Consider the following 14195-nt stretch of genomic DNA (forward strand, 5'->3'; position numbering starts at 1 on the left):
ATATGGAAATGTGGAGTCAGAAATCCTGAGTCTGAAACCTTCTCTTCTGTTTATGAGGTGGGGGGGATTCTGGGTTGTCACCTCTTCTATATGAGTTTCAGTTCTTATAAGCCTAAGAGGCTGTCGTATCAGAGGGATAGATGTACCAGGTAAATGTATATAAATATACCTTGTGAACTGTGCATCACTAAAGCCAAATAATATAATTGTCATGTAATTACTTGACTGGTATAGTTGCTAATTTGATACAATACCTATGTCACTGACCTGAAACTCCAAAATTAATCTCTCTCCTTGCTCCTATTATCCAAACTCTCGTCTTCTAAGTGTAATAAGTCTCAGATACCATATTAAAAAATAATCAGACTAAACTAATGCAGAGTAAGTTTTTAATCTCCTCTAGCTCTCCTATTGCATGACATGATTTACAAGCAGAAGGTTAACCTACTATATTATAATATCTCAGATAATTAAAATGAATTTGGGAGTATTTTTTGGTCCTTGAGCACACTTTCTATAATAACCATCAAGCTATTATTGTATGCAACTGGGTGATTTTAATTTCAGGAGATTCCTAAGGCAGAGGATTCCTATCCTCAGTTGGATATACCTAGTCAGAGAGCTAGAGGTTATTTCTGGCTCCAACACTAAGTGCCACTAATACGAGACGTTCATCCTAATCAGGTTTTCAGTAATTTGAATTGTCCCCTTGAAAACTGGTCCCATGAACAGAAAATAAATACTCCAGCACCATATCTCATCATGAGACCTGGAAGTCATGATAGCTAATCATAACTGAGATGGTTCATGAGTCAGAACTGGCCTTTAGGCCACACTCCTAACCCATGACCTTTGCTGCTTTGGACGTTGAATTGTGTATATTTAAAAGTCAAAGTACAAAAAAGTCTGGGAGATCTAAAAAAATGGTCAAAGAGAGTTATTAGAAAACAATTGTGGAGTGAATAAAATCATTGAGAAAGAAGAGGGTATGAAACAGCTAACAGAATTGAGCACTTATTATTCACTATTGACTCCACACATGCACGCTCTCCCTTAAATCTCACTACAACCTAATGAGGTAGGCTCTAAATTCACATTCATTTTATAAATAAAGAAAATTAAATTGAGGGGTGTTAAGAAACTTCCCCAAAATTTTATAGCCATTATATGGTACCTTAAGAATTCAAACCCAAGTCTGTCTAATTAGACTAGAAATGCAATGAAGGATACTTGAAGGAACCTGGAATACCAAGACAAAGTCATTTTAACCCAGATTTGTGTTTCAGTACTAGGAACATGTGGCATGGCAAGTCTCAGTAAGCCAAGAGCTAAATGGTTTTAGTTTTTCAGTATTTAAAATAAACCATAAAGCACCTTAGGGAAAGTTATTTATCCATCTATCAGATATTTATTAGTGATTATTACATGCCAGGTATTGTTCAAGACATTAGAAATTCACCAGTAGGTGTCTAAGAGAATGATTCCTGCCATGATCACGGTCATTCTTATGATAAACTAATAGATAGGTTAATGGACAGAACATAATACAGTAAATGAGAAGGTAATGAGTGCTTGAGGGAAAGATAAAGCAGGGAAGAGGAAAAGAAGTGCTATGGGCAGTTTCAAATAGGGTACTCAGAGAAGACCTCCAAAAGTTGACATAGGAAGAAAGATCAAAAGGACATGAGGAAGCAAGCCATTTGGATATATGTAGGAAATAAGTCCAAGGAGAATAAACAGCCAGTGTAAACCTCCCAAGAATGTGATTGGCATGTTTGAAGAACAGTACAGAGGCCATGTGGTTAAAGCTGAGTTAGGGGAGAGTGGTAGAAAATGAGGCACGAAACAGCGAGGCAGGGGCACATATGCAGAACCTTGTCAACTATAGCAAGGATTTAGGCTCTTCCTCTGAGGTGGGAAGCCAGTATAAGGTTACAGGTGGAGATAGAACATTATCTGCCTTATGCCACTAGCTGCTGTGTTAAGAACAGACTGTGATATAGATAAGTTGACATAGATATCACTTCTTAATATTATCAAATTATTTCACAACATTTTATATTTTACTTTCATGTTAGATAGAACACAAACAAAATTGCGTACCTTTTGCCACCACATGAACAAAGGGGTAAGATCAATATAAATCACAGTTGAAAATTCAGCTTTTGAGAAACTCACTAGAGTTGGCAACTCAATGAAATAGCGTATCATTCTGATCATGCTGTGTTTTTATTCGTTCTAATAAGTTAAAGAATTGCAAAGTTATTTAATATAGCTGACATTCTACTAATTTCAGGAGAACAAAGGTAACAAAAGCTCATAAGAGAATTCATTCAGAGTTCAATTCCACTTATCCTCCCACTCTACAGAGAACACAATTGGTCGTATGTAAGTGATTTTTCCCATTAATGGCAGGATTTGATATTACTATTTTGATGTAGATTTGAACTAAATGAACTCAATCCCTTGATTAAACGAGACTTTATCACAGAATATGCCTGCACACTTTTGGCGTTTTAACTTTATCTTAGTTCATAATATAGGCACTATACATTTATTATGATGATATATTAGAGATCATTCCATTTTCATTCATATGAGAGCAAAATCTAGAGGCAAAAGTAGTTTTTTCTTCCTTTCCACAGATACACACTCTCATGACCACTAGCTTCTTTCCAAAGGTCCCTGATGAATTATATCCCACAAATGCCAAACAGCCCTCTCACCCTTCCTCATGCTTAGTCTTTGAAACAAACTGCAATAGTGTCACATTATAAAATCACCTTGTACAATTCCCTAGACCATGGATTGCAATTTTCCTCAGAGAGGTGGTAACCAGCAGCAAAAACAAACAAAACCTTGCTGATGATGAGTCTCTCTCAAGGGAGAAGATTGAGAAAAACAGTAAGCTTTGCATATTTTGCCCTACCCTCCCTGCCTCCTGTGTTACATTTCTAATTCACTCCCTGGCTGATCTCATCCAGTCCCACAGCTTTAAATTCCACGTGTATGTGACTGGCTCCCAAATTTATGCCTCCAGCCCTGAACTCCCATCTTACATCCTAACTACATATTTCATAGGTCCACTTAGATGTCTATAGGTGTTTTAAAGTGATCTTCCCTCCCAAAGTCTGTCTCTCTTATAAGTCTTTTCCACTTCTCTGTAAACAGGACCTCCTATCTTTCAAATTGTACAGGCCAAGCACCTTGGGGGTCATCTCTGACTCCCTCCCATACCCTAAATCCAATCTGTCGGAAATCCCGGCTTCCCTACTTACAAAATACATATGGAATCTGCCCTTCTCACCAGAGACACTGCCATCAAGCCTGTCAAGCCACCACTATGTCTCACCTTAATCATTGTCATAGCATGTTAACTGGCCATTGCCTTCAATTTATGCCCCCACCCCGCAATCTGTTCCTCACACAGCTGCCAAAATAATCAATCTGATCTAAATCTAAAGCACAGATAGGCTAATTTCACTTCTTTGTTTAAAACTCTCCAATGGCTTTCTTAGGATAACGTCCAGGGGCCTCAAAACATGGCTGCAAGGGCCTGGTGGCATCTCTCTGATGTCCCCTCCTATTCCCACACCCCCTCATTCACTTTGCCACAGCCCCGGCCTCAGCTGTGTCACACTCACTTACCCCTCAAAGCCTGGCACTTGTGGTCTCCCCTGTCTATAACATGCTTCCCCAAGACAGCCACACAGGTTTCTGCTCAGATGGGAGAGGCCTTCCCCAGCCATGTTAATCTCACACGTATGCACCACCCTCATGCCACCACTTCCTGAGGAGAACTTAGTATTACTTGATATTATGTCACGTTTTTGTTTCTGTGTATATTGTTACTATACTCAACCAAAATGTAAGACCAAGAAGGAGTAAGAGACATGTTCACTGCAACAAACTCAGAGTCCAGAGCAATGCCCAGCACACAGTAGGTGTTCAATAAATATTTGCCAAATAAATGAACAAACGGATGAATCATTGCTGAACCAAGGAGACAGGTATTGAAATAAAACACATGAGACAGCAGGAGAGTTACCAATATAATCTCAAGGTCTAAATTCATCCATAAAACATCTGGTAATCCAAACCCCTGTAACACCAAAAGGCTGAGGCAATACTAATGGACCTGAAGCCATTTCCTCAGAAGCATCTAATGAGAACTCAGATCAATACTAGAGATGTTCTTAAATATACTCAGTGTATCAGCAGTGAAGCTACGTTACGTTCAACCATAAAAAAAGCCTTTAATTTTCTGTGAATTTCAGTATATTTGCCTAAATCGATAAATCTGTTACACATTATTTTATACTACCTGTTAAACATGTAAAGAAAAAGGTGTAAATGGCCTTTTAAGAGTTCTGTCAACATGTACCCCCATTGTGTTATATGTAGGCAGAATTAAGAAGAAATCTGTGAGAAAAAAAGATCTTCAGAGAAAATACTACGATGGGCAAGACAGATATTAGCTGACAACTGATGTTTAACTACTTAAACCAACAGACATTAGCTGACAACTGATGTTTAACTACTTAAACCAACAGAATTTCTATAAGTTTCACTAAAAATTCAAATGGCACTGTGACCATTTTTACTTAAGACTGCTAAAGGAGATGAAAAGCAGAAATCAGCTCATAAGGAAAATGATAGAAGTATTACATGTCTGAAGAATTTCAGGCTACAGATCAATGACAATTGAAAGCAAGCTAAATTAATAAGCCCTAAACTAGGTGGAAGAAAAGCCATCTGAGCTAGTGAGCCTATATTAAGTCCTGGATCCTGGTAGAAGCATGTCAAGAAGGTTGCAAAGCAAAGTGACAAGAATAACTGAACAACAGCTGAACGTTTGTGATCTTAAGAGAAGCAGACCTCTAAGATTTAAATAGCTATGGATAGAGTTATAACAGTTTATTATTCTAAACAAATGTCCTCCTGGGTAGATTTGCAGATGAGACTACCACAGTGCTATCTAGAACATCATGAAATGTGAAGGACCTGGGACAACTGGACAGGTACCAAAAAACAGCAACTGAAGACAAATAGAACTTCATATTTTCCAGGAGGAGAGACTGGCAAGATTTATGTCACTGACAGACAAGATTGAAGATGAATTATTAAAGAGAAAAGGAAATAGTAATTACAAGAAGCCAAAATGGGTCCTTGAAGACACTGTATTGCACTAATTCCATGTCTTTTGTTAAGTTTTAAAGTGATAATTCTGTGAAACATGAATGACTTTTTATCTGGACATTTGCAAAGCACTCAAAATAATCAACACTTGAGGAATGAGAGAGATGGATATTTTAAATCTGGGAAAGCGATGGCTCAGTGGACATATTCTTTCAGGTCTCTCAGCAATCTTTTTTTTTTTTTTTTTTTTGCGGTATGCGGGCCTCTCACTGCTGTGGCCTCCCCCGTTGCGGAGCACAGGCTCCGGACGCGCAGGCTCCGGACGCGCAGGCTCAGCGGCCATGGCTCACGGGCCCAGCCGCTCCGCGGCATATGGGATCCTCCCAGACCGGGGCACGAACCCGTATCCCCTGCATCGGCAGGCGGACTCCCAACCACTTGCGCCACCAGGGAGGCCCTCTCTCAGCAATCTTGATCAGTCTTTTCTTAAATTGTTTCAATAAGCTGTGATTCTTATACCAAATCACAATTTCCTCAACACTTTTTAGAATATACAACCACTGAGTACCCGAGCATTGACAGACTTAAACACCATGGCCTTCTGAGTTAAAGAAGGATCAGGAAAAGGTCCAACGTAGGTGTGGTACCAGGAGAAAAGTGGAATACTGTGACAAGTCTACAAGTTAGGTGGCAGAATCATATAGGGTGATTATATTGTGCTTTGAAAAAAAGTGTGAATTTATACTTTTATGCCCAAAAGTCTTGGTTACTTGGTCTACTTTTGAATTAACCCATTCTTACCCAGAGAAATAATTGTCTGGAGACCCATTTTAACAAAAATTAAAATAACTATCTCAGGGCTTCCCTGGTGGTGCAGTGGTTGAGAGTCCGCCTGTCGATGCAGGGGACGCCGGTTCATGCCCCGGTCCGGGAAGATCCCACATGCCGTGGAGCGGCTAGGCCCGTGAACCATAGCCGCTGAGCCTGCGCGTCCGGAGCCTGTGCTCCGCAATGGGAGAGGCCACAACAGTGAGAGGCCCGTGTACCACAAAAAAAAAAAAAAAAAAAAAAACTATCTCAAAAGTATCTAACATTTTCATTTCAAAATGTGATTAAAAAAATACTCTGTATTATAGCATAATGATGGATACATGTCATTATATATTTGTCCAAATCCACAGAATGTACAACACCAAGAGTGAACCCTACAGGGAGGGTGGGAGGGAGACACAAGAGGGAGGAGATATGGGGATATATGTATATGTATAGCTGATTCAATTTGTTATAAAGCAGAAACTAACACACCATTGTAAACCAATTATACTCCAATAAAGATGTTTAAAAAAAAAAGAGTGAACCCTAAGGTAATCTATGGACTTTGGACAATTTTGATGTGTCTGTGTAGGTTCTGAATGGTGAGAGATGTTGATAAAGGGGGAGGTTTGTGCAGGTGGTGGAGGGTGGGGAGATATAGGAAATCTCCGTAACTTGCCCCCAATTTTTCTCTGAACCTTAAGCTGCTCTAAAAAGTATAATCTTAAAAACAATTTTTAACTTTGTTTTTATTTTACTGTTCTTGCTATATGTATTTTCCCTCCTTTCTGTCCATCTCTTCCTTATTTCATATAATAACTTAGCCAGTATCATGTGGCCACCATGTACTGGAAGATGGGCCATGCGTCAGGAATATAAAGATGAGCATGGTAATACTTCAGCCTGTCAAAAAGTTCCAAGCATACATGAATACTATGACTATATTCCAGGGTAGTAAGAACCATTTAGATATATACACTGGGCATTATGGTAGCAAAGAGGCAGGATCCTGAATTCTACAGGGCATAACAGAAATGCTAGGGAAAGCATTCCAGAAAGGGCTTCCTCAAAGCAAAAAGAAAGGGAAAGCAGCCTATTGACAGCCCTGAGTGTGGTGCCTTGAGAGCACAGCAAGTTGTGGAGGAAAGATGAAGCACAGGGAGAAAGTAAGACAGAGGGCAGGGCAGGAATTCCCTCCTTAAAGACCTAATGCTGGGTGACTGGGTGGCTAGGAAGGAGGGGATTATGGAGAAGTCTGAGGAAACACTTGGGGGTGACTGGTATGTTCATTATCTTAACTATGGTGATGGTTTCATGAGTGGACTTATGTCAAAATTAATCAAATTCTACAAATGTTAAATATGTGCAGTTTACTGTATGTCAATTATACCTCAATGAAGTTTTGTTTGTTTGTTTTTAACACTTTAATGCTATTCTAAGAATTTTAGACATCCATGTAAAAGTTATGGGAAGCAACTGAAGTAGCTTAGGGAGCCAGTGAGGAATGGTCAGTGGCATTTCATGGCTTATTTTACAACTTTACAAGATGTTCCACACAATCAAACGAAAGACTTAATCAGCTGCTATTTATCATGTTCCTATTACGTGCAAACAACCAAGCTTCTCCCAAAACATAGAACGTTCCTTTAAGTAAGTAACGGTGGATCTTCAATTCACTCATGTGAATTACAGATGTATTCTATTTAAATAAACACTCAAATTTGATACAGTCGATAAAGTTACTAAGGCAGTTTGCATTATATACTCAACCTTAATTCCACACAAGAATTATGTAAAATAGTAAACAAACAAAATGCAGCTTACCTGGACATCTGTGTTTGTTTACATTATTTTTATTTGGTAGAAAGGCAGTGTTCAAAAGTAACACATCCAAAATGCTAATAACCAATGTCAATTAAAGACCAAATAGAATATATATAAAATATAACATGTAAATTAGAAATATGTTTTACTTTTGTCATGTATTACTTACATACAACCATCCAGGGTCCTATGTCCTATGGTACACAAATATAGTATTCAGAAATATGTGAATATCCATTAAATTGTACATCCTTGAAGCTTTCTTTCAACTATCCTTCATTAAGGGAATAGTTACAGAAAACGTCATAGTAGGGACCATGAAATACCACATAGGAATTTCAAAACAACACATTATAAAACTAAAAGCCTCCAAAACATATCTCACGGTGAAAACTTTCAGAACAATGTGCATATGAACATGCATACATTTGTAAATACAAAGAAATAGGATCGGAAAGTCAACAAAATGTTAAAAATGATCATTTATATGGAATGCAGTGGGTAGTGAGATACAAGGAACTTCTACATTGTATTCAATATTTTTATATGCTATTTAAATGTTTTATAACACGAATATTTAGGTGTTTTTGAAAATGAGGCATTTTTAATGCAGGGAAATTTGCATGAACTTCCTACAACATTTTTTGATTAAAAAAAAAAAAAAAAAAGGAGGTCTCTACTGCACAAAGTTTAAAAGCCCTGCCCTACAGTGACACCAAATGGTGGCAGATCAAAATACAGTACACAAACAGAACATTGTTCAATTCAATTTCCTATAAACATTATGATTCCTTTGAAGAATTGGCAGCTTAACAGAACTAAATAATGTGGAAACAAATACTCAAAAACCTAGAATTTTTAATCAAAGAAAGTCTAGTATACCAAGTTTCAAATGCAAATTTTAGGCCTCTTTCTAAGCTTCAGCTAAACCTTGTGATCCCATTGAATATTTACATATCTTATTTCTCACACAGTTAACCATGCCACTGTGAGCACAGTGATTTTACCTAATGGCTTATTGATCAGACGATCACTGCAAATATAAAAAAGTACAGTCACATAACTAAAATCAGGTTCTACACAATGGGAACCAACTTTTGGTAAGTAGGCAATATTTTGGGGAAATAAATGAGAAGGTTCTGGGGCTAAAGAGGGAAGGGAAGAATCCAAGAAAAGAGACAGGTAACTGATCCAATGAGTGAGAGTTTCTAGGAAGAATATTTTCATTTCTAAATCTTATTGATAGAAAATTAAGTTGAATAAAGCATGAGGCAAGGACATGCCAAATATGAACCAATTTCTCAGCAAAAAGTTGTGTCCTGGACTATCCAGGGAAAAGAATATTTCAAGTTCAGCACATCGGTTAGTACTCAGTTTCTTCTGCCCAAAACCTAAACCAACAAATAAAATTAGCATGTAAACGGTCTCATTCATTTCAAGTCACACAGAAAGATATAGAGATGAACCACCTCCCAGAACGCTCCTCTAAAATAACAAAATACCTTTTGACTAGAACACTTAGTCTCTCAACATTAAATGACAGCTTGTTCAGACTTTTTGATGGGTTATTGTTTTTCTTATGCCAAAATCCCCTGGAAAACAAAGGACATATAAATACACTATCAGCCACAAAACAAGTCAATAATAGCATTAAACTACTAGGTCCTGAATTCACAGCACTGGATATCAGTTCTAAAAGGTACTAGCCACCACCATGTCAACATCACTACTAGACTACAAGGCACAGAAAGGGCCAGCTCTGGAACACCTGAGAACTGTCCTGCTCAAACTGGCCAATGCCTGAGTCAGAAGGGCTGCAGGGGGAATTAGTTCAGGGAGATACCTTAAGATTCTGAATTACCAGTAATAACAGGTGAGTGACTAAACCCTTAGAACCATAAAAGTATCCAAGCCTAGTACTCCTGCATTAAGACTGTTCCTTAAAGAATAGAGATAATATCAGGATTAAAGAATTTTGCTTCCAATTTCAAGGGAGAAATAAATAAAAGTGGATATGAAATTCTGTATTACAGAAAACCTGGAGAGAATATAGACATAGCAAATGGTTTAGTGGTTGAAAGAAAGCTTCAAGGATGTACAACTTAATGGATATTCACATATTTCTGAATACTATATTTGTATACCATACTCTATAGGACATAGAAGCCTGGATAGTTGTATGTAATACATGACAAAAGTAGAACATATTTCTAATTTACATGTTATATTTTATACATTCTACTTGGTCTTTAATTGACATTGGTTATTAGCATCTTGGATGTGTTACTTTTGAACACTGCCTTTCTACCAAATAAAAATAATGTAAACAAACACAGATGTCCAGGTAAGCTGCATTTTGTTTGTTTACTACTTTACATAATTCTTGCTTGGAATTAAAGTTGATTATATAATGCAAACAACCTTAGTGACTTTATCGATTGTATCAAATTTGAGTGTTTATTTAAAAAGAATACATCTGTAATTCGCATGAGTCAAATTAATGAATTTACATAACTGGATAAAAGAGAAATGTAAACTGACTGGCAAGTAACATAACTGCAGGGTTTTAACCGATTTTTGTTAAAATGAAAACAATGCTAGAAATCACAATATCAGTGTATAGAACCTGAAGATGAAACAGAGCTACCAGCAAGTCTATCTATGGTGAAAACAAATAAAAAGGCAAGCTTCAGCCCAATTTGGGGTGCAAAGACTATCCCAACCCTTGACTCTTCCTTGTTTATGACTCTGTGATGATTTTTCATCTAGAAATGATTAGCACTTTAGGTTTGTTTAGTCAATAAGTAAAGGCTTTTCTACAAGAGAAAAGTCTTGTAGGAATCTGAAGTTCAGCTTACCTCAAGATAACAGCCCGTCTTTGACATATACACAATTACATTAAGCATATCACTTTAAAAATAAAACAGCATTATGGGAATCTTTAAAAATGTACCTGGTAATTATAATCAGTTTCCTAAAACCACCAAATTTATATGATTTATACAATGTTGATAAATTGAAAACACATCACTCTTTAATGAATTAGTGAACTTATTGAGCTTTTTTAATCCAGAAAGAAGAACAGAAAACTTCAAGGCATTCCATGCTGTTCATCATTTTTTGGGTAACTCTCAAGTATTGTTTAGAACTTTAAGCAAGTTTTCCTGTCTTTTGGGGGATGGGTGGGAGTTTGAGAAGTAGGGAGAGCCAGATTGGAAATGGTGAATAATTGATATGGAAAAAAAGGTGAAGTTGAAGAACATTATCATTTGTCACCCCCTCCCCCAAAAAAGAGTATATAGAAAGTTCTCATTTTTTCTTCAACTGTCCTTCTCCTTTCTTCACCAAAACAATTATATTCTAAAATGTTAGTATAACACAAACCAGAACTTGAAACAATATTTTTAGGAATATTCATAATCAACAGGTAATGAAGCTCTGTTCATATTTCCATAGCAGATGGTTTTTAACAGCATCACTCCTTCCTCATTATATTCCATTTGTAGTCAGGTATGATTCAGCATGGAATGTGTAGAGTCAAGGTCAAGTTTGTGTTGACATGTCCTGAAATGGAAGTGATCCATTTCTGTCTTAAAATCAAAACTATAACCTCTAGCCCTGGTATCTGGGAATATAATTGTTTTAACTTTCTGACCCCTCTGAGCACACTGCTTGTAAATCATACCTCTTTGATGTGAACTCTCATTTTCAAAGGCGGGCATAACCTGGCAATTTAAATAAACCTGAAATATCTGCAAGTTTGAGTTCATTCTTCTGTGACAATCACTAGACAGAACATGGGAATAGTTTTAAATCTCTGTGATGATATGCAACATAAAAGGTTACTCGTTAGACATTTTCACATAAGTTTGTATGTGTTTCAGGCTTAATGTGGATGGGAATATTGCAAAATTATAATTTTACATATTATGCTTTTCATTCAAGAGTCAAAAAAGATGGGTAAAAATCAAAACTCTAAGTAGTCTGTGGTTAAAATTGTAATGCAAATTCTCCCATGTCTCATATGGAAGATACTGTGCCAAATAGGGATCAAGAGAAAGACAGAGTGATCAGGTGAAAGAAAATAAATAAGGAAAAAAGAAAAAAGAATAGAGAAAAACAAGATGAGGAGGAAAGAATAGTCTGGAGAACTGGGTAAAAACAAAAAGCATTTTTCTAAAGATAATAAATTTAAAAGTTTCATAATAAAAATTATAAGGCTGTGAACAGGAAAAAGGTGCTTTTTTTTCTCCTGAGTTTGTGAACTTTGGGTGCAGGATGGAGGGTGAGGGAGGAGGGGAGGTGCCATAGGGAGGGCTGAGTAGAATGGGTTCATGAAGACACAGGAAGGAGTTTAAGAGCAAACGTTGACAACATGCCAAATATAGTATGTAGACATAGTCCTTTAGTTATCCAACCCAAATTTTCAAAATTGTATCAAATACAATTCCATCATGTCCCTGGAAGTTGGTAATAATATAGATGAAGACTGCAGGAAAAAAATAATCTTAAATATTAAAAAAAATTAAATACTACTTTAAAATATCATCATGATGGCTGAGTGTAACCAATCTCAAAAGAAGGAAAGAGCAGAAGAAAAGAAAGCTTGATAAAAAATCTTAAAGTTACAATACCACTAATATATAACACTGGAAAGTCTTTTTTCACCTCTTTAGACCCCAACTTCTATAAAGCAGGAGGCTGGAACAAGGTGATTATCAAAATGTCTCGAAGATTTTCTAAAATGCATTCATTTTTCACCCTCATTGCCAAGAAAGAGACTATATTTCTAATTTCAGAGTCTAAAATATGAGATGAACTGAAGTGAATGATTAGAATGAAAAACTGAAGCTACTCTTGCAATATGTTGGAATACACAGCTCTAGAATAAATCACAAATATACTCTCTAGTCTTAGGAGTGCAGGTTTCATTTTACATTTTGACATTAAAGAGAGAACTTAAAAAAAATCATGTTATGCTTTTGAAAAAAATCCTTGGACTTCATTTTCGGCTAGAATTTCAATATATAGTTTAAAATAAAGATAATTTCCCATAAATATCCTCAGGTTTAAAAAAATGCAAGATGGACATTAAATGTTTTTGAGCAATGACGATGTGAAAAGCCTTACATTTCCTTTTCTCTGTTTTCGCACAGTATAAAAATCACCTCCAAAGAGAGCTGACACTGAGAGACAGTACTTACCACAACAGCAAACTGCTCAGGTTCACATAAGTTGTTATAGTCACTCTTGAACTGCGACAGTGAATTTAACTGTTTTTGATCAGGAAGATGCTTCATTAAGTTCTAAAAATTAAAACCAAAAGAAAATATCTTCACTAAATGTGCCTCTTAAATTCTAGGAAAAATTTTTAATAAACTATGGGAAGGAAATCATTGAAGAAGTTAATCTTTAGTTTTATTTCTAGGTTACCTCCCTAATATTACACCTTAAGCTACATTCTCTGCATCTTGAAAGCAACCAATTTTCCTCTTCTCTATCCAGGGTTATTATATATTCAAATCAAGTACTACTGAATGTTTATTTGATTAGCTATATATTGGAGAAAGAAGAATTCAACCTATACCAAAGGAACAGCTTTCTCACCTGGATAAATGTGATCAATTACATTTCAGCTTTAGGGAATTAATGTCAGAAATTTCAGGCAAAGCCAAACATATTTTAGCACTTCACTCACAGGGATAAAAGAAATCATCATATTGCTACTAATAGGCAAGGGAAAGAATGGAAAAGAAATCAAGGGAATTGTAATGACAGCATTTGCAAGATTTAACCAATATGATTACAGTTTTAATAATAAAAATGAAGATATCTCTAAAACAAAGTAACTTTTCTGATGTGAAAGAAAATTTGAAAAGTCACTGAAGACACAGGATGATACACCTTGCAGATGAAAGCATATAGAGAGAACTTAAGTGACGTGACTGTAACAGCCCTTTGCCTATATCATCTGCAGCCCAGAAACCACAGGTTCATTTGGTTGTTCTGGCTCCTTTGTCCACGCACAGCCTTTCCCAAGCCACACACTTAGACAACAGAAACACTCCCAATGGAGAAAGACCAAGGGAATACATATAATTACGCTTCTCTGTTAAACCATCCCTTAGACAAAATCTATATAGATCCTCTGTATCAAAATATAATCGACTATAATAGTATTACAGCGAGTTAGTATACTGATATTAAAATTAAGAAAGAAAAGAGTGGTTTGTGCTCACAATTCCAAATTACACCATCAATAAACTCTGTACAAGCCCAAAGTCAAGTACAAATTATAATTAACCCTACATCATGCTGAATATATTTAAGGAGAAAAAAAAAACCCAAAGGTGTTATTAGTTAAAAAATAATGTTAGAGAATGTTACATATCAAAGAGTTAGATCAAAGAACAAGTTTT

At 36.4% G+C, this 14195-nt stretch overlaps 1 protein-coding gene across 3 annotated transcripts in view; it reads right to left on the reverse strand.

Annotated features, from left to right (window-relative positions):
- DIAPH3 (diaphanous related formin 3) overlaps positions 1-14195 on the reverse strand; it is a 550032-nt gene that overhangs the window by 273142 nt on the left and 262695 nt on the right. For all 3 annotated transcript variants that reach the window (XM_060080302.1, XM_060080301.1, XM_060080303.1), the window contains one exon: positions 12981-13082. In XM_060080302.1, coding sequence (XP_059936285.1) covers positions 12981-13082 — 102 coding nt within the window. The remainder of the gene's footprint in view (positions 1-12980; positions 13083-14195) is intronic.

Source organism: Mesoplodon densirostris, chromosome 17, assembly GCF_025265405.1.
Source record: "Mesoplodon densirostris isolate mMesDen1 chromosome 17, mMesDen1 primary haplotype, whole genome shotgun sequence".
Classification (NCBI taxonomy): domain Eukaryota; kingdom Metazoa; phylum Chordata; class Mammalia; order Artiodactyla; family Ziphiidae; genus Mesoplodon; species Mesoplodon densirostris.